This window comes from Macrobrachium nipponense, chromosome 6 (assembly GCF_015104395.2).
Source record: "Macrobrachium nipponense isolate FS-2020 chromosome 6, ASM1510439v2, whole genome shotgun sequence".
NCBI classification, from domain to species: Eukaryota; Metazoa; Arthropoda; class Malacostraca; order Decapoda; family Palaemonidae; genus Macrobrachium; species Macrobrachium nipponense.
Window position 1 is genome coordinate 36,742,173 of NC_061108.1, and position 22,500 is coordinate 36,764,672.

The 22,500-nt window shown below is 37.7% G+C and overlaps 2 protein-coding genes across 13 annotated transcripts in view; one reads left to right on the plus strand and one right to left on the minus strand.

Annotated features, from left to right (window-relative positions):
- LOC135216890 (voltage-dependent calcium channel type A subunit alpha-1-like) overlaps positions 1 to 22,500 on the minus strand; it is a 638,668-nt gene that overhangs the window by 223,322 nt on the left and 392,846 nt on the right. For 11 of the 12 annotated variants that reach the window (XM_064252425.1, XM_064252414.1, XM_064252423.1 and 8 more), the window contains exons 10-12: positions 20,250 to 20,309; positions 7,114 to 7,215; positions 505 to 540 (exon numbers count right to left, since the gene is read on the minus strand). In XM_064252425.1, coding sequence (XP_064108495.1) covers positions 505 to 540; positions 7,114 to 7,215; positions 20,250 to 20,309 — 198 coding nt within the window. The remainder of the gene's footprint in view (positions 1 to 504; positions 541 to 7,113; positions 7,216 to 20,249; positions 20,310 to 22,500) is intronic. The other variant, XM_064252417.1, reaches the window with a different exon arrangement.
- LOC135216892 (uncharacterized) lies at positions 9,887 to 11,830 on the plus strand. Its single transcript, XM_064252426.1, has 2 exons — positions 9,887 to 10,151; positions 10,365 to 11,830. Exon 2 carries the CDS (start codon positions 10,470 to 10,472, stop codon positions 10,971 to 10,973), a length of 504 nt encoding a protein of 167 aa, XP_064108496.1. The 5' UTR covers positions 9,887 to 10,151; positions 10,365 to 10,469; the 3' UTR covers positions 10,974 to 11,830.

A 22,500-nucleotide genomic window follows, 5' to 3' on the forward strand; every position in this document is an offset into this window, starting at 1 on the left:
AATATCGCCTGAGACGACCATTATTGAAATACATCATGCACTAATCACTATATAAAGAATAAGGATGCCACTTTAACAATACACTACAATCCATCTTTTTCATTCAGAGTAGCTTTTAAAATATGAGTTCAGTTTGTTTCACAAAATAGCAACAGCATATTGCCACTTAAAATTCATTGCTTTAGTTAAGCATCAAAATTGTCTATATGATTTTGAAGTTTCATATAATGAAGTTTTGAAACTTCAAAACATTTTCTTCATAAAACAAAAATTCTAAATGTATTGACAAAAATTCAGTATGATGATTCAATTTGAAAACACACACAAAAAAAGAAAACAAAAACCAAAAAACAAAAAATGTTCATGACTAAAGCTTCAAAATACCATAAACAATTTCCTATGAAAATGAGTGAAATGAATGGCTGTTGAACAATCTATTATAAAATGGGTTTAGGACAACGTCTATAATGTAATCTAGGTTTACCATGAGGTGTGTACCAATACCTTTCTTTTTGGCAGGAACTGCGAGAGAAAGGGGGGCTGTTAGAATGAAAAATTGGGGGACGATGTGAGGAGAGATCCAGTAATATGTACATATAAAATTAGAAACTACAAAACTAGAAATATAGGTTAAAATAATGCCTGTACAAAAGTTCATGTGGGAGAAGATTTAACCTAATTTGGCCAAAGCCAAAATAAATAATACATGGGCACCTCTGCAGTTATCAATAATTTGTTCCTTTCACCACTGCAAGTAGGAACACAGCATAGGAGATGAACGCAATGCACATACTGTCAGAGAATAAGACTGGGATTTTAAAACAAAAATATGTCCACACACAACCTTCAAATATTTTGACATACAAAACAAATGCTGAATCAATATTTTAAAAAAGGCTTGAAAAATCAGTGTCCAGAAAAGTATCAGTCTTTCATAAAATGTCAAAATTCGCCAAGTAGTCTTTTACTCTGTAAAATGGAAGCTGGGACAGGATGTAGAACTTTGGCAGTAACTTTAAATAACTGAGCAGCAATAGCATTTCATGAAGGGTAATTTCAAGAATGCTGCCATCTAGACTTTTAAAGCAACGCCATCCATTCTTTTCCTGTATGTTTAGAGGGCCCAGGGTATCATATGTTCACTATGTACTGTTCTCTCTTATTATACTGTGCAGTCTCACTTCTCTACTAATGCATCTGACACACTATCATAGATCTATAGTCCATCATTAACAGGGTTTCCTTCATTATCAAATTTTTCTTCAATATGAAAGGGAGAATTAAGTTAATCATGACGGAAAATATAACCGAGGTGGACATTTGATCTTAATACTGTGCCATTCACACTACTTATGCACAATGTGTACGAAAGACCAATGAAATTCACTTGGAAAATGATGAAATACATACATTTTCACGTACAATATGTTCCTTTTCACAACAGAAATTCAGTAGGACATCACAAAGAATGAATCACTGTTGTAACATTTTCAGGCGTTAGTAGAAATCAGACTAATTCTAACTTAAGCAATATTTATACTGATTGCTGATAATACTACCGTCATATTTGGTATTCATGATTTGTATCGTTGTATAATGGAAAACATGTAAAGAAAAAAGTCTATGACCATCTGTGTCCAACTTTAGAGAAACAGTTGCTGGATAAAATGGCGATATACTTCATTCACATTTTTAACCGATCTCTTCGTAATGCCATACTTCTCACTACTAGTCATTGACAACTAGTAACCACAACAATTTCCTGAATTCTTTACAAGACTTAGTCTGAAGGCGCTAACCTTAGTTGATCAAAAGCTCATAAATGTAAATATGGAGTAATTCCTACCTATCTGATGTTGAAATATCTTAAGAAAAGAAGAAACCAGCATTTTCCAAGGTTAAACTAGTATCTCCAACTGTTAAAATGAATGGAAATCCCAAACACACTAAAGAGCAAAAAAGGGGAACATCTTTGTCCTCAATGTGAATATTTCCTGATGGGAGATTTAAGAATTTCATTTGGGCAAAAATGAAAAGCGACCAGATGAAAACACTTTCTTGAAGGTGAGATTAGAGTAAGACTGTTGACAAATTTCCAGAGTTCTGAGAGCATACCATAAACTTTTAACGGATGTAGAACTGCTGAAAACTGTGAGACTAGCATCAAATAAGGAGTTGTAATAACAAAGGCAATCATTTGAAAAATAATTTTAATGTGTAGAAAAAACACATTAAATAGGGAAATTTAAAAAGCAGAGTCAAAACGGTTAATTGTCATTTTCACAATTGTAGAAATATTTGATGAAGAAATATTATGTAGCCTAAGTTCGACATCATCACAGATTAGTCAATATTAATTTAGAAAACAAGGCATACACGGCAAATAAAATCTTTATCCAGGAAAATGAAATTAATATCAGTCTAATGATATATATATATATATATATATATATATATATATATATATATATATATATATATATATATATATATATACACACACACACACACACATATATATTATATATAATATATATATATTATCTATATATATATCTATAATATATATAATATATATATATATCTATCCTGTACGTATTCATATTTATACCTATTGTTAAAACAATAGCTACTCTTATGTGGAACCTCTGACTGAATGACTGGGTAGCTTTTGTCTAATATTTGTGGTCATGTCCATGCGCCTCATATTTCCAAAAATATCCATTTTAAAAGGTTCATAATTCATTTGGTCTTTACGTACCAAAGTGCGTGGATGCAAAGATATAATAAGGAAATTTAATAATTATTACAATTAAATTCACTGATAAAAGTTATAACTGTTTTCCTCCTTGCAAATTCTGTATCAAATGCATAGCAAGCCTTATGAGTAAAGAACTCAAAATCTTCACAAATATACTGTTGTCATATCTGAAAAAACAATAGTCCAAATTGGACTGAATAACGTGCTACTTTATTATACTAAAAGACAGTTTAAAAAAATGGAGGCCTGCATAATGCACATAAAAATCAAACTGCTATAAATCTTATACCAGTGGAGTAATTTTAAATCTTTAAGGTCATACTACAGTTAAATGGTATAGTATACAAAAATAATACCTGATGCTCGGATAAATCTAAATCTAGGTAGCAATGCACAAATAGGTAGGAAGAGACAAAGGAATACAATTCCATGAAATGCTACACAAAAAAGTTTGTCAAAATCATATATATATATATATATATATATATATATATATATATATATATATATATATATATATATATATATATATATATACAGTTATTCATTAATCTCATATATATAAGTAGTATATATATAAAGTTGTAAAATAATATCATGAATATTAAAATACCCTTATGTGCAATACAATATCTTGTACTATTCCACATTTATAGTGCACTGACACCAATATATGGAAACAATTATCAAATAACTTCTAAGCATGGAAATGTAAATCCAGAGTTATTAAGTAGGAGAGTAGCCTGTTTCCTACCTAAACAGAAGAGCAATTATGGATATTACTTCTAAATCACCTGCTTGTCACCCTAATGAAGAAAATTTCTTCTGATACTGATTCCCTTACTTGCAAATGCAAAGCCAGAAATCTTGGGAGTAGTCTCTGATATCTAAAATTTGACTTCAAAATTCTTAATCTCGACTCTTCATCCTTCTGTTTACCATCATTAGTCATCTATATTTCCTAAAGAAAAGAACTGAAGCAATCCGACCAAAACAGGTATATACCATAATTCATGTGGTAAATTATGTTTTATTTTCATGGAAGAAATACCTCTTAGCGTATTTGTATCCAAAGTTGTTAAGAGCAAACACTGAGTGTTTAAGGAACGACACCAAAACATGACCTAATCTACATACATCAAGTAATTGTCAAGAACGGTACAAATAATGCCTTCAAATACTGCAAAGAAACTGAGGGAAAACTAGCTCAGATGAACTTACCATAGAGTGAATCACGTGAGCTTATTATTCATGCCATATGAGCTTATTCTCGAAAATTGAAATAAGTTCAGTTCCCTGGGACAATTTAATAGGAGTTTGATTTCACATGGCATAAAAACTTGCTACTGTGAAAGAGTCTTAACAGTTGATAACGATGGATGAGGGATATTCATAAATAGGGCAAGCTTCAAAGACAGTAAAGAAGTGTGATAAGTAGTAGATCAAACATTTTACATTTTATGATTTAGGCAATTTTGAACACCAGAATAACATAGAGGGTCAAAATGTCTAAAGTATATAGTACTGATTTTACTAAGGTCAGTAGTATAGCTGTCGCCTGCTTCAACAAAACTAAATAACACTTTTAGCTGAAACTCTAATACTGTCTTCCAGACATAGCCAATAGTCTCTTCATCATACAGTTGCCTTCAGAAAAAATAAAACTGCAACTCACCCTTGTAATTGTACGGTAAAATATTTGTTACCTCTTGCCATACATCTAGGTTAAATTGATTTACTCCAGACATTTAAGCCCAACAATAGGGTTAATTGAAGCTTTCCAGAGCAAATGAATGGATTAAATACGACAAATGGAGCATGTCAGAGAGGTAAAATATATAACCATCAGCAGGATGCATATCTCAACCTAAATGCTTTCCTCTCAAATTTAACTATTAGACCCTCAATGTAGTGCCATAAGTTTGGAGAAACTATGACACTTAGCAGAGAAGAGCACTAGTATCTGCCGTAGTAGAGGTCATACTTCAACTAGAATAAAATGGTCATGGATCATTAACAGTATGTAGATAATAAATTTTGAACTGGATCTGACAATCTGAATCTGCAAAAACCTAAGAATAGTTCTTCAAGAAACTTTTCCGGAAGGTCCCCCACAGAATGAGGAGTTATTTCCGAGTGTGTGAAGATGATAATTACAATGGCTTTTGAGCCATGGTTGGCTTCACTAAGTTTCATAAAAATCTATTCATCAGTTTTTGGGTAATCCTGCTGGCAGACAAACAAACATTCTCAGGTGAAAACATAAACTCCTAGTGAAGACAAATATGACTCTCGAAAATTAAGAAAATTATGGGGCAAACAGGTTTTCTCTTACTATAGCTGAACTGAGGAAATTATGTTTTCAGATCATTATGGATTATGCCACCAATATAAGAGAAAGAGATGAGCTCTTTATCGGTCAAAACATGCATAAGGCTACAACAGCAGAGCTGCACTGGAGACTATACGAATGACTGAAAACACTGTGAAGAACCTTTTATCAGTGAATTCCAAGACAGAGAGCCAAAACAATAAGTGAACAATGAGTGTTAAACACTAAGAACAGTACACAGCTTTCATATCTAGAGGAAGTCACCTATAAGATTCAGGGTACACTGAAAGGAAAGGCTAGTACAAAAATTAATTATGATGATAATTAAAAAGGTGGTAACTTAATTCTATGGTTATTTCAACCTCCCATGCCGTTTTCCTATAAAACCTTCCAAAAGTAGCATCTCCATTCCGTGAATAAATCAAAATGCTACAGTGGAGAAAGTAAAAAAAAAAAATATTAGAGCTGAGAAAAACGTGGTGAAAAATCCTTTAAATATCTGTTCCACCTGGAAATAGCTAAAAAATACCATCCTAAAAAAGATTATTGCAAACTTACAATGGAATAATACAATGATAACTGTTAATCTCATAAAACTAGGTTAAGTTTTTAAATCAGAGATTGTTAGTAAGAATGTTAATTCCAAAACTATTTAAAAAATAGAAACGCAGTCTTTAAGTTACATGTATTAAACTGAAATTACAAAAACATATTAAGAATTCCTCAGTATATATGTAAAATATTGACTGAAATACATATTAAGGGACAAAATAAGTTATATCAATATCATTTAAAAAATATAAATATATCAAGTTCCTTAAGATTTAAACTGAATAGCAGGGTTTTTATATGAAGATGATACTTTATGTAAGTATTGGCTAATTAGACACTGCATAACCACAGAATTAGGACTCTATAAAATAAATAATTATTTACATTTATGCAGGATGCATTTGTATATATACACATATATAAATATGCAATTCACTGCATATAAGCTAAACATATCATAGGTCATTATCAGTGTTATATATACATCTAAAAGAGCTTTATTGGAAACTATAAGTTACCTCAATTATAAACTACAGTATCATGAATATATATATATATATATATATATATATATATATATATATATATATATATATATGTATATATATATATATATATATATATATATATATATATATATATATATCATATATATATATATATGTATATATATATATATATATATATATATATATATATATATACATATATATATACATATATATATATATAATGTATATATATATATATATATATATATATATATATATATATATATATATATACTAAAATGACCTATTACATCTCCTTAATTAAACTAATAAACAAATAGAGGTTTAAAGTTGCTACTTTTCTCAAAAATTATGATTAGACTAAACTATACGAGCTGAAAAAAATAATTAAATTAAAATCAGAGTATGTTGCATGAAGAAAAACAATGGTTAGTGTGATGTATGTAGACATACATACATACATATATCAATTCACACACATACATATATAAACACAAGTACAACAAAACAACATGGATGCAATTCCATTAGAGGGAGATGAAATATCAAACGTTGGAATTACACAGAATGCATGTGCACATATTTACTAAATACTCATGTATATCTATACTTTATATATATATATATATATATATATATATATATATATATATATATATATATATAAACTGTATATAATTTAGTTTTGCTTATACAGGAGATATAAATACATGATATACAACAGCTGTGCGTGCGGTACATATATATGATTGGTATATACACATACACATGTATACACACTATATGTACTGGTAAATATGTATGTATGCGTACATATATGCATATATGTACATTTATATGTGGTTAAGGATGAAGCATAATAAGTCACATTATGCACAATATTACAGAAAAGGAACATGTAAGAGAGAGAGAGAGAGAGAGAGAGAGAGAGAGAGAGAGAGAGAGCTATTACTCACCATCATCATCCTCAGCTTCATTCTCCTCATCCTCTGTATCTGTACTTTTGCTTTTCCCAAGATGTTTCAGCTTTTTTCTTTTCGCTGCTGCTCTTCTTCGAGCTGAAAAGATATCGCTTGATGTACACACATAACCATTCCATTTCGTACAATGTCTTGATGATTATTCTTTACATGATGACTAAACAAAGTGATTAGAGAGGACTGTTCCAGGCCAGGAGACGATTTAAAGTGTTTAACTAATCAAGATAAATCTTTACAGTACGACTTGAATTTAACAATATCATATAAAACTTGTTTTCCCGTTATATATAATTTAATTTCTGGTATAAGTTTAATCAGGCAAATATCTTGGAACAACAATTACAGGAAATGCTTCAATAACCTTCAAATCAAGTAAAAATGACAAATTGTAGAACAGTGCAATAGTATGCTTTAAGTGCTGTGGACTTCACATTCCATCCCTGTTCATACCAAATTAAGATATGTAAAGTGTATCTTTCTGGTGAGATCAATACTGATTTATGAACACGAATTTTGATACATTAATTCTAGGTCGGAGGCATATCTTAATAATGGTATCAAAGAAAAACATTTTGAGGAGTTACCGTATAATGGATGTCATGAATATCTTGTGGAGGTAACTGCCATATGCTACGACTACTTATAAAAAGCAAGAACGAACTGTTCAGGACGGTTCGGGTCTCCCAAACCTTATCCGTGCTTACTCATGGCTATAACTATATATATATATCACCTTCTCTAGAGCTGAAAAACTATTGGGTGTGGCACTTCATGTGCTGAAAACCAGCAACACGGAAAACGTAGGAGAAAGACAAAAACAAAAGAGGTTGTACACAGAGATTTTGAATGAATTTTGGCGGGTCCGGTTATATTTTTCCATTTTCATCATTACAAATAGCACTTCTTTCGTATGATACGGTGAGTTATTTACCAAGGAGTGTAAAGCAAGCATGTATTGGATGTATTATCTATAAAGTATTAATTAAATCTAAAAGTTTTTTTACCTTTAAACTCAACTGTTATGTGCATATTATGCATTAGTTCTGTTTTACTTACAGAACACCTTTTCTGGGCTCAGCCGTGTTGCTTCGTGAAATATGTCTCCTTTAGCACTATTTCTAGTAAAATATTGCTATAGTACCAGAGAACTGCTAAATTGGACATGTCAGAAACTTCTGACTCTCTCACCTATATAAAAGGTGTCGGTATAAAACTGGGGCGAGTGTTAAACACTACCACAGCAACCCCTCCAATTAGCCTTTTCTTCATCAAAAGACCCTAAATACGGGGAGCCGACCCATAGGTCACACCCAGCTACCCCGTTGAAGGCGTCTGTGACGTCATACTTAATGATAGCCTCATCGTGTTCGCATGCTCCTTTTTAGCTATCTATTCTTATTTCTTTGTTTCGCATTATTTATCATTATGGATCGTCAATCTGCCTCTTCACCCAAGTTAAGTACTGGTTCACCCTTTTTTCAATATTTAGGGAGTGAATTTGCCTTTCGTTTTGCCTTTATTTTGGGTTTTGTTAGGCGTCACTTTACCGTTGCGGGCGACGGCAAGTCGCCATTACAGCGTACCCTTGTTTTGTTCCAGTTTCGAGTGGGCTTCCTTCCTGCTCGTAACATGTGATTTTTCAGTACATATTTTATTTATGTCTTGGGTGGTGGTTTTTTTGTCGATCCTGTTTTCGTTTATGTTTTTTGTTATTTTCATTATTTTCATGTTTTCCACGGGGATCTGCATTCGAGCACGTTTCCTTGTTACGTTCGAGCACGTTTCCTTGTTACGTGCTTCACAGTATATCCACCCTTATCCCTTTTATTTTTACGTTTGGTATATGTCATTCAGATATTTTTCCCTTTTTTCTTTTCGTCCGCTTGCCGTTTCTTATCGTTTTTCATTAGGCAAGTAGATTTCCCCTTTTTGCGGCCATCGTTACCGAGTGGCCTTCATAGCGGTTTTAAATTTTACGAGATTTTATTTTCATTTCCCCCCCGTGTTTCCGACGATTTTTTTTTTGTTTTCGCTTTAAGTAATTGATTTTATTTTGTCTATGTATATGTTGGATGTTTAAGTCAGTAGCCTACATAGGCTATGCCTGCGTTTTCCTCGTGATCCTTTATTCGCGGGGATGGGGATACGCTGGTCACGTGATCGTCACCCCACCACCAGCCTTCACTTCCTCCCCCTCACATGGGGCCCCCCAGTAGTTGGGGTGGCTCCTCTCGCTCAGGTTGTCGCTGACAACCGTCCCATCAGCAGAGGGGGGGGGGGTGGGGGGGGTGTAGAGGGTCCCCCAGGGCCTTAGGTTGGTGGGTGTTGCTTCTCAGCTGGCCGCCTCCGGGGTTGACGGTTGCTCTGCGTATTCAGACTCGGTTTCCGTGGATCTGTTGCGCTTTGCTTCTTTCAGCTCTCGGAGCCTACATCCATCCGCCTTAAACATTCTCTCCCCGCATAAGGCGGGTTTTAGATTCCGGCTTCTCCGGTAGTCATTGAGGGCTATGTTTACGGAAGTCTCTCTTCCGTGGGCGGAGATATTATATTTGTTATTTTAGTTATCATTTCTTATTTTCATTTTTATTTTATTTTATTTTATTTTCGTTTTACCACGGAACTTGCGAGTTCATGTGGCCGTCCCGGGGTACTTCGTGTACTCACCCCCCCCGGGTCATACAGTACCAGGTTGTTTTATTTTTTACACAGTCCCCGGGACGTAAATATATGAATATATAGATATATTCTATATCTTTTCAGTCCGGAATGCTCCGGCATATTTCATTATTATCATAATTATCCTAATAAGTTTGGGCAATGGTTCTTATATATTATTGCACTTACAGGCCACCCAGTGTCTGGTTGCCGGCTGCAATGCTACTCTGCAAGATCCGTGCGGCCATGACGTTTGCCGGAGCCATGCCTCGTGCGCAGTGTTGCTTACTGATTCCGTGGTCTGGCATCACGAAAACTGCTTTGCATGCTACGACTTGGTACAACAGGTTACCTCTTCGGTAAGTTACCGCACTGCTTGTTCTATACACATTGTGTTGAAATTATGTTACACTACTTGTATTAAAAAAAAAATAATAATAATAATAAAAAAAATGAAATAAAATAAATGGAAAATAAAAATTTCTTTAAATTATATTACACTGATTAATCAACATTAATAAGAATAATGTTCAAGGAATTTACTCGATATTGACATATTCCTTGCATTACAGGCTGAACAGTCTCTTAAGGATGCTGCACTCTCTACCCTCAAGATCTGGGTTGGAGGGTTTGGACGGGACGTAGGGAAGGCTAAGCCGTACATTCTGTCTCAAGATATGGCGGCTTTGATCTTCCCAGCCGGGAAATCTGCCGGATACGTTGACCCAAAAGTATCAGCACCAATTATCAAATCAATCCAAGCTTCAATTTTGGACCAGCAAGAGGCAGAGTTGCCGGACCATGGGCTGGAAGGAGTCTCACTGGAAGTGGTTGAGGATTTGCCTGTTACACTAGATACGGGTACAGGTAACAGTGTTAATGAGGCTAGCTTAGTTGGTCACCGGGGTCTTTCCTCGAGTGAATCTGATTCTTCCTCTCCCTCTACTTCCAATTCCTTCATGGGTTTCACAGGAGGATTGCCCCTTTCCAGGTCGCATTCCTTCTCTGTGATTCCTAAATTAAAGAAAAAATCTTCAGGTAAAACCTTGCTCAAAGGCAAATCAGAGACAAAGCCAAGGCCTGGGCACGTGCCAGAGGTTCATACACATATTAAACCTATGCTGAAGTCTCTTGCTAAGTCTTCAAATCCAAGGTCTCAAAGAGGGAATTCTTCCCATTGACCCACAAGTCCCATTCCATCAATGTCTAGGGATTGGATACCTCATAAGGTACCACAGGGGGGGCAGGAGGATTCCCCTTTAGTTGGACAGGATCTGTTCAACACGAATATTTTAAATCAGGTCAGTAGCCTTGGTAGCTTAGTCAGTTCAGTTGCAGCGAGATTTGAAGAAGTGTTTAAGAGATTAGGTGCACAGGACTCCCTGATTGCAGGTCTCAGGCAGGAGTCGGCAGTTCCAGCACCTCCTAGTAACTTGGTGCAAGGTCAGAGCATGCCTGACGGGTCCACGCTCCCTCCGTTCCACCCTGGTAATCCTTGGAGGGTGGCGAACTTCGCTCCATTTGTCAACGGGATGTTGACTATAGAAGGTTGTGGCACACGTAGACTCGAGGATTTAGAGTTCTTCCCCGAAGGGTTACAGCCACCATTTATAGGTTATGTTAGGCTTACGGAGGCAGCTCTGATTATAGAGGATAAGTTCCCCAAGGAGACTGTTATCCTTTCTAGAGACCAGGCTCAGCAAGCATGGGTACGGAGCCTAGAAGAGTGGAACTGCTCAAATACTAGGGTAACAGCGTTTAAAAGCCTTTTCACAATGTTCACGACTGATGACGGGAACCCCTTACCTTTTACATCAAAGGTGGCAGAACTTACCCTTCAGGCAGTGACTCGGGAGGAGCCCATGCCCCAGCTTAGGGAGACAGATCCCACATCATTGCTACTCCCAGGTAGGGAGGATTTGTGGGAGGATTTGCCGGCTACATTCTCGGTAGGCAAGCTGAAGCCAGACTGTGCAATCACCTTGTTTAGTGAGCGCCTCCTTAAGCTGTCAGACGCACTGATCCAAGCCGAATTTGATGCTAGGACACGTCTCGCAAAGTCTCTTAACTCCCTAGTGATGACAGAGACAGCGGCTCTGGAGTACGCTCAGGAGCCGCTGTTTAAGGTCATTGCGAATTCGTTACTTTCGGGAATGCAATGTGTTCCAGCTTCGGCAGTAAACGAGGTTCAGAACGAGGCATCACGTCTTAATCAAAGCATCAGGTTGCGTTGGGGCATTCCTTTCAAAAGGAAATTAGAGTCTTCTTCTTCCAGTTTTAGGGCTAGGAAGAGACAAAGGAGGTTCCAACCTTTCCAAGTTCCGCAACAGCATCCTGTGCTACAAGCTGTACCAATTCAGCAAGTATCCCAGCCTTCGACTTCTAAGGCTCAGCCTCAACAACAGCATCAATTTGTCTTCCTTTCGCCGTCGACTAACCAACAGGTTCCCTCACAGTATTCAGTGTCACCCGCTTTTAACCCGGTCTATGAGAGTCAGGCATTTAACCCCTTTACCAGGGTTGCTAGGGGTGGCAGGGCTAGAGGATCCTTTCGTCAGCGTGGAGGAGCCAGAGCCCAAGGGTGAGCTAGAGGTGCAAGGTCAGGAAGAGGATCCCGACCCTCAGCATCTCAATGAAGTTTCTCAGGTAGGAGGCAGGCTGTACCTCTTTCGACATCGTTGGGGGTTCAGCAGTTGGGCGAAAAGCATAGTATCCAGGGGCCTAGGCTGGAGTTGGATCAAGGGTCCTCCTCCACCCATCACCTTCTATCAGGAACCAACGCAAGAGTTGATGGATTACTCCAGGGACCTTCTCCAGAAGGGAGCAGTCTCCAGGACAAAGAACTTGAAATTTCAGGGTCGTCTATTCAGTATCCCAAAGAAAGGGACCGACAAAAGAAGGGTGATCTTAGACTTGTCCCGTTTAAACTTGTACATTCGTTGCGACAAGTTCAAAATGCTAACCATCTCTCAGGTACGAACCTTACTTCCCCGTGGGGCAGTCACCATCTCTATAGATCTTACAGACGCCTATTATCATGTCCCGATAGTTCGGCACTTCCGACCATTCCTGGGCTTCAGACTAGGGAAAGAAGCCTACTCCTTCAAGGTGATGCCCTTCGGGCTGAATATAGCCCCAAGGGTCTTCACGAAACTGGCGGAGGCAGTGGTGCAGGAGCTAAGATCTCAGGGTATATTGGTGGTGGCGTACCTAGACGACTGGCTAATCTGGGAGATGGACAAAGACAAGTGTATGAAAGCCACGGACAAGGTCATGTCTTTCCTGGAATATATAGGGTTCAAGATCAACAGGACCAAGTCCGGGTTGACTCCGGAGTCCAAGTTCCAGTGGCTAGGTATCCATTGGGACTTGGATTCACACACTCTTTCCATTCCAGCAGGGAAGAGGAAGGAGATTGCCAAGGCAACAAGACAATTCTTAAAATGCAAAAAGACTTCGAGAAGGAATCAGGAGAGGATCCTAGGCTCGCTCCAGTTTGCCTCTGTAACGGACGTTCTGTTGAAAGCCAAGCTCAAGGACATCAATCGAGTTTGGCGTTCAAAGGCCAATGCCAAATGTCAGGACAAGTTCGCCCAGATACCTCTAATTCTCAGGAAACGTCTGCGCCCATGGGCAAAGGCCGCAAACCTAGCCAAAGAGTTACCGTTGCAGTTCCCTCCCCCATCCCTAGTGGTTCATACGGACACATCACTGACAGGTTGGGGAGGTTATTCACAGCACGAGAAGGTTCAGGGAACTTGGTCACCTCAGTTCCAAAAGCTTCACATCAACATCCTAGAAGCTATGGCAGTGTTTCTGACTTTAAAAAGGCTTCGTCCTCCAAAAAAGACTCATATCAGGTTGGTTCTCGACAGTGTGGTAGTGGTACACTGTATAAACAGAGGTGGTTCAAAGTCAAGTCACGTGAACCACGTGATGAAAGCAATTTTTTCTCTAGCAGCCAAAAACACCTGGCATCTATCAGCTACCCATCTGGCAGGAGTCCACAATGTAGTGGCAGACGCACTGTCTCGATCAGTCCCCCTGGAGTCAGAATGGTCACTGGACCAGGAATCCTTCAAGAGGGTTTGCAGGAAAGTACCGGGTCTGGAAGTAGATCTGTTTGCTACAGAGGCAAACCACAAGCTGCCCTGTTACGTAGCCCCAAATCTGGACCCTCAGGCATACGCTACGGATGCCCTGAGTATAGATTGGAACCAGTGGAGGAAGGTTTATTTATTTCCTCCAGTGAACCTTCTCCTGAAGGTGCTGCACAAGTTGAGATCCTTCAAAGGTCAAGTAGCTCTCATAGCTCCTCACTGGCCCAAGAGCAATTGGTTTCCCCTTCTCCTGGAACTAGGTCTTCGTCCTCACCCTCTCCCGGACTTGAGGCTGTTGCAACAAGTTCAAACGAGGACTGTGTTCGATTCCTCAGGTCTTCACAAAACCCTAACTTTATGGATTTCATGAAGTTTGCGGGTAGGAGAGTAGGGGACATTGATCCACAGAACATTTTGTTCTTGGAGTCAGACAAAAGGGAATCTACACTTCGCCAGTATGATTCAGCAGTTAAGAAGTTGTCTACTTTTCTCTGGGAATCAAATATCAAGGTAATGACAATGAACGTGGCTATAACCTTCTTCAGGACTCTGTTCGAACAAGGCTTGGCAGCTGCCATAATAACAACCACTAAGTCAGCTCTAAAAAAGATTTTTCTTCTCGGGTTTGGTATAAATCTAACTGAGTCTTATTTCACCTCAATCCCAAGGGCATGTGCACGCCTGCGGCCCATTCACTTGCCGTCGTCAGTGTCATGGTTTCTTAACGATGTTCTCAGGTTGGCCTCGGAAACAGACAACTTCAAATGTGATTACCAAACCATTTTGCGTAAGACACTGTTTTTATTGGGTCTGGCTTCAGGTGCCAGGATTTCGGAGCTGTCATCTTTATCTAGGGACCAAGGGCATATAGAGTTCCTTTCTTCGGGTGACGTGTTGCTTTCGCCAAATAAAGAATTTCTGGCTAAGAATGAAGACCCTTTGGTAAGGTGGTCCCCATGGAAGATTGTTCCGCTTCCGCAAGATCCAACTTTATGTCCTGTTAAGACTCTTAAGGACTTTTTATCTAGAACATCTACCTATTCCGAAGGCCCCCTTTTCATTAGAAACGGTGGTGGTACGATATCTCTAAATGGCATTAGGCAGCAGATTTTGTATTTTATCAAGAAAGCCAGCCCAGGGTCATTTCCCAAGGTGCATGACATTCGGGCTATAGCAACTTCTGTAAATTTCTTCAAATATATGAACTTTGATGATCTAAAGAAGTATACCAGTTGGAAGTCACCCTCGGTTTTCAAAAAGCATTACCTCAAGTCTTTGGAGGATCTAAAATATCATGCAATAGCTGTAGGGAGACCAGTGTCTCCTGCTACAACATCAATATAGTACTGTCCTTGTGTCATATGAATCTTTTCCATTATGCCAGCCTCGTTAACATTCTACCTACCTCAGCAAATGTCTTTGTTATTAGAATTGATGTACAGTGTTACTTTTATACAAATTATTGGTAATTATTTTATTATGTGTGTTTGTTGACGCATTTTATTGCTATATGACGTTTTTTTGTAAATAATAAATTGTATTTTTCCAATTCTAGACTAATTTTTGATTTCTTTAACCCTTCTGAGTTCAAATTAATATTGTATTTCATTTCAGGGGGATGTAACTTGGAGTTTCTCTGGTACAATTTCACGGAGCGACACGGCTGAGCCCAGAAAAGGGATTTTGACGTAGGAAAAATCTATTTCTGGGCGAGGAAGCCGTGTCGCCCAGTGAAATCCCCCCCCTGGTTTCTTTCTTTCCCCCCCTGGTTTCTTTCCCCCCCCTTGCTATGCACCAAGCTTCAATGCTATCGATAAGTATGACGTCACAGACGCCTTCAACAGGGTAGCTGGGTGTGACCTATGGGTCGGCTCCCCGTATTTAGGGTCTTTTGATGAGGAAAAGGCTAATTGGAGAGGTTGCTGTGGTAGTGTTTAACACTCGCCCCAGTTTTATACCGACACCTTTTATATAGGTGAGCGAGTCAGAGGTTTCTAACATGTCCAATTTAGCAGTTCTCTGGTACTATAGCAATATTTTACTAGAAATAGTGCTAACGGAGACATATTTCACTGGGCGACAAAATCCCTTTTATATTCTAACGGCATAGTAGGTTTCTTTCATTCTTTTGGCATTTTTTCATGCATTTCTAAAAAATTTCAAAAATTATTATTGTGAATGGACATACTATTAAATAAGTTGCAGATGCATCCTTAACATTTTTATTTCTGAAATCATTGTGATGAAAAAGTGTAAAGGGATATTCAGATATTGGATCTGCATTTTGTGGAAATGAAAACTTTTAGCAATTATTTTTGAGTGGAAGGAAAAATACTCGAATACATTTCATCACAAAACAGTTAATTCAGTAGTAATAATAATAATAATAATAATAATAGGAATGGATGAAGCCAGATAAAAAAATAACAAAAATGGCTTCCATGAAAGCCTACAACACAAGGAAACTAAGAGAGAAAACAAATGAAGTTAATGAAACAATGAGGCAAATACACATCACCAGTATCACAGATCACACACACAAATAACCTGGCTTATGCAGGAGGAAAACTGTTAGCAGAACTCATGGGGATACAAACATCAACAACACCGTCACAACTAACCCAACAGAAACCAAAACAGTAACCACCTTAGAAAAGGCACCTACAAAAACATATCATGGCGATGAGATTGGACTTGAGTAAACTGAAAGAGATGGCAGAAAAGAAAACAAGAGAGGAACTGAATGAGAAATAGAAAGTACAGGAGAAGGGAGTAAACAGCACAATAAAAGATATAAAACAGAGGCTTAAATTTAACCAAAACACAAATGATCCAACGGTATATGAACAAGAATGAAGGATACTAACAGAACAAACTCTTCAGAAGCAGCCACAAAAAGATTATAAAGCCAACTAAGAGGGGAAGACAACCACCGGGAAATTCTTGAAGCCAAACCAAGTAAGAGACTCTAGAAAAACATATGGGGCAATCTGGTATCACACAACAAACATGCAACATGCTCCAGGAAGTCAAGGTAGGAGAAATGTGGAGAATAAAACGAAGATTTACCGAGATCACGACAGACACAGTCAGACACCAACAAAAGAAGATGCCCAACTGGAAAACCCCAGGTGCCAATGAAGTCCATGGATACTAGCTCAAAAACTTCAAGGCCCTAGAGCCACGAACAGAAGAACAACTCCAGCATTGTGTAACAAACCAGCGTGCAGTCAGATCTTTGACCACTGGGAGAACATCCTTAGTACAAAATGACAAAAATAAGGGAACTATAGCAAGTAACTGCAGGTCTATCACCTGCCTACCAATAATGTGGAAGTTACTAACAGGTATCATCAGTGAAAGACTATACAATTAACTGGCGGATACAAACATCATCCCCCACCAATAGAAGGGGCTCAAAAGACCATATCCTAATAGACAAAATGGTAATGAAGAATAGAATGAGAAGGAGAACCAACCTAAGCATGGCAAGAATTGACTAGAAGAAAGCCATCAATATAATACTACACACGACTAATAGAATGCCTGGAAATATATGGGGCAGAGGAAAACACTATCAACTTCCTAAAAATACAATGTGCAACTGGAATTACAGTACTTTTAAGCTACGAAATAAGACTAGCAGAGGTTAACATCAGAAGAAGAATCTTTTAACCCCACTCACTGTCGCCACTACTCTCCATAATAGCCATGATTCCCATGACAAAAGTTCTGCAGAAGATGGATGTTGGGTACCAACTCAAGAAAGGAAAATGGAATAGAAAACTGTGCCTTGGTCAACATACAAAAGGAGAAAGTGACAAGGACTAAAGGGATAAAGCTACCAGATTGGAACAGCATCAAACACATGACGAAACAGGATACAAATAACTGGGAACAATAGAAAGAGAGGATATAAAACACCAAGAGATGAAGGAAACAGTCACGGAAAAATATATGAAGAGACTTAAGGCGATACTCAAGTCAAAACTCAACGCTGGAAACATGATGAAAGCCATAAACACATGGGTAGTACCAGGAATCATTTACAATGCAGAATAGTGGAACGGACAAAGGATCTGCAATATAGACCAGAAGCTCGGAAACACGTGACAATACACAAAGCACTACACCCAAAAGCAAATACAGACAGACTATACATAATACAGATGGGAGGGGGAGGGCTACTAGGCATAGAAGACTGTGTCAACTTCGAGAGCAAAGCACTGGGGCAATATCTGAAAACCAGTGAAGATGATTGGCTAAAGAGTGCATGGGAAGAAGGGCTGATGAAAGTGGATGAAGACCAGGAAACATACAGAGAGAGGAGAATTGAAAAACAGAGCAGAGGAATGGCACAACAAACCAATGCACGAACTGTTCATGGAGCAGACTGAACAACTGGCCAGTGATGAAACTTGGCAATCGCTACAAAGGTAAGAAATCAAGAAGGAAACAGAAGGAATGCTAACAGTGGCACAAGATCAGGGCCTAAGAACCAGATATGTCCAAAGAACAATAAATGGAAATAACATCTCACCCATGTGCAGGAAGTGCAATATGAAAAACGAGACCATAGCATGCAAATGTCTAGCACTTGCACAGACTAGTAAAAAAAGAGGATTGATTTAGTAGCAAAAGCCCTTCCCTCAAGCCTGTGCAAGAAACACCAGCTAACCTGCTGTAAACAGTGTTAAGAACACTAACCTGAGGGACTGATAGAAAACAATCAGGCAAAGATTCTCTGGGACTATAGCATCAGAACCGATAGGGTGAAACGTGCCAATAGACCAGACTTGATGTTGATTGACAAAACAAGAAGAAATCACTCATTGATGTTGCAGTGCCATGGGACACCAGAGTAGATAAAAAAGAAAGAGAAAAAACTACAAGTATCAAGACCTTAAATAGGAATAAGGATATGGTATATATCAGTGGAAATTGTACCCATAATTTAGGAACACTAGGCACGATCCAAGATCCCTGAAAAGGAACGTGGAAAAACTAGATGCCGAAGTAGTTCCAGGACTCATGCCAATGAGTGCTACTAAAAACCGCGCACACAGTGAGAAAAGTGATGGACTCATAGGGAGGCAGGATGCAACCCGGAACCACACACTGTAAAAACCATCCAGTCAAATAGGATGACTGTGATAGAACACACACCCCACCCCTCCAAAGAAAAAAAAATAATACTCATAGTAGCATGAGTATTTAAAATGAAGAAACAAATTCACAGTTATGTATATGTACATATACTTAAAGATAAATCTGTGCAGATAGCTTACGGGAATCTGTTCGATTCTCCTTTTCAATCTGTAATAATAATAATAATAATAATAATAGTAATATTGTTGAAAAAGCTTCACCAATAATAATAAAAACACAATGATATCACAATACTGCTATAAAAATTCGTGTTCACTAGGTATGGAAGACCATGTGAGACCCGAAAAGAGGAGACACAAAGGGGCACGCTGTAATGGCGGCTCGGGGCCGAAGCCGCATGGGATGACGAGTCAGAAAAACCTAAATAATTCAGTTAAAAAAGCCAAAGCATTCCCTAGATAGTGTCAACCATAATAGCAGTACTTAACTTGGATGCAGAAGCAGATTGACGATCCATGGTGAAATAAAATTCCAAAAAGCGAGAAACACAACACAGCAAAAGAAAATGTGTGTGCAGCGTATTAGTGCTATCAAAGGAATGGCGTCACAGGCGCTAGCTACACGGTAGCAAGTAGTGAGCTGTAGGTCGGCTTCTCTATTCTTGAGGTTTTTTGATATAGGAGAGGCTAATTGGAGAAGGACCCGTGGTAGTGGTTTCACTCGCCCCAGAAACCATACCGACACCTTTTAATAAAGGTGAGTGAGCCAGAATATTCTGGCATTTCCAATTTAGCGATTCTCTGGTATTATAACAATATTTTACCTTAGAAATAGTGCTAAAGGAACCTATTTCATGGAGCGACACGGCCGAGCCCAGAAATAATAATAATAATAATAATAATAATAATAATAATAATAATAATAATAAATAATAATAATAATAAAGAACTACACCAGCACCGGTGATTCTGGTGCCTCAAAATTACATCAACTTTCACTGGAACTGAAAAACTTGAAACCACTTGGATATCTTCCTCCAGCTTTTCATAGTCTATGTAAACATTAGGTTTCACTTAGAAAAGTAATGCACGTTGGTAATTAAAAAAAAAAACTTTCTATGAGAGGTTGAAAAATGTATTTGCTCCATCAGTTTATCAATCATTGCACTTTACTGAACGCTCCTATTGAAAAATAAACAGTTGCTGCAATTCTAGAACTGATAGAGATAAAGAAGGAATTTGCGCTCACCTTCCATTATATGAGCTTTTTCTTCATCCGTTGTTCTCTCCTCTGCTAAAATTACTTCCTCTGAAATATTGAGAGAATATTGTAGATCTGTACTGCATCACAAAAATAAGATAAAATTCCTACTAGTTCAACTCTTTTATGACAAAATATTCTTCATTTAAGGACAATTTTGAAAACTTTTGTAAATAATTATTCCTTCAATTTAAACCAGTACAAAGAATAAGGTTTCAACAACTATGAAGACATGCACTAATTATCAAAATATACAATTTTGTCAAATGCAACAGCAATCTTTTGTACTACATTGCCAAAAGTCATCTAAGTACTGTAGTACCACGATTTGACAGCAGCTACTTCACTACAAACAGTACTTAAAAAAAAGCAAACTTTTCTTTCTATTGCTTGCTGATTTCATGCATACTGCAATATTATAAGCGTAAAAACCGGAATGTTCGGACAATCCAGATATTACTCTGTAAATAAACCTTCGCTTATGAAAGTGCAGTTGTGTTGCAACTACACCGCACAAGGGACGGGAAAGTGAAACAGTTGGTCAGGGTTGTTTAAATCCTTAATGCTAAAGAAATATTTAATGAATAACACTTCTTAATATCCAAATATGTCCACAGGTTGCATAACATATACAATAGTCAATATTACAACTGTAGACTAGACCCACCTGCATGAAACCGGCACCGAAACACAAGATTGCATAATGTTACAATGAATGACATAAGCATTATTGACTTGTTACAAAAGTATTTACAGTATGTCAAATAAGTGATTCCACCATACTCATTCAGGGCTCAGGTTAGGGAACCTACCCGAAGCTTTTCAGTAATATCAAGTCACTTACAGCAAAGAATACCCTATAGACGTTACAGGCTTTAAAAAATATTTTTTCAGTATATTTCATATACAAATCATATAGAAGAAACATGTGTACAAAAGAAGAAACTTCCATCACTATAGTGTTAGTCCTCGGCCACTGGCTGGCCTAAGAGCGACTGCTCGGAATGCCATTTGGGACTGGATGTTGAAAATCTTTCAGAGCTAGATACATAACTAGATTTACACTGATTTATAAATGACTAATTCCTTGCTTATGAGCACTGCTAAAAAATGACAATGAATGATTCAATCGTCATTTTTGAATTCCTCTAATAAGTCAAGATATAGAGACCAGCTCTGCCATTAAGATATAATGGACCTACTTTATCAGAAAAAAATATTATATTTATTCAAAATTAGAATAAAACTAATATTATTAATACAAACCCACAACTTATCATGCTACTTGTTTACCCAAGAAATGTTTTAACACAAACATCCAATGGAGGGGGAGTGCCCCTTTATGACGGCCAAGAAGGTCTCGGCTGACAATCCCAACTCCTGCTTCGTGTCGTCAAAACTGGACCGAGAGCCACTAAGAGCGCTAATAAGTACGAGCTATGGTTGGGCATTTAAAAATCAAATTTACTGTGCTCTTTAGAGTGAAAAATATCCGTGTAAATAAAACCATAACTTATAGTTCCGATGCTCAATGTAGGTTTGATAAATCCTGAGACTATGTACTACAATAAGATCCTTGTAGTACCCCACTTGTGCAAAAGATAATGGCTACAAACTGGTGTAAGTACATTCCTGTGGATTACTTGTAGGATTCAAAGCACTTACAAAGTAAGTGACTTGTATGGGGCTTTGGTTGTTCTACATCTTTAGTCTATCATCCAACATGGTTGGATAACTTGGCCGCTGTGTATGACATAGGACCAATTATATAAAAAGTTAAGCCATACGGCTGCAATGATGAGGAAGGTGGGGAGTAAAAGGTAACTAAAAACTGTTCCAGTTCCCAGAATCCCCTCCACCTCTCCAAGACAGAAAGAACCATTTGCTCCAATGCTATTGTAAAGTATCAAAACTTCGCTACTGAATCCAGAGTTAGCTGCCAGATTCGGCATCCAGTCACAATACAACCTCCCAATAATGTAACTTTTGCGTCCCGTGACCACCAGACCATTTTACACTACAAAAGACCTAGGAAGTATATCTCTCATGACTGCGTCATTTCTCAAATATAAAAAAAGACACACAGAGATATCCTTGACATCTTCAAGGTCCCACAATTAAACAGTGTTGACATCTAAATTGTGCTTTAGGAGTTCACGAAGCTGATATCTTGTAAGCAATGACTTCAGTTTGAGACATTTGCCAATCACAGTATTTTCACATATTCCATTATTACCTC

Excerpts from the sequence above, each read along its gene's own strand:
- LOC135216892 (XM_064252426.1), top strand. The coding sequence starts at position 10,470 with ATGGCGGCTTTGATCTTCCCAGCCGGGAAATCTGCCGGATACGTTGAC.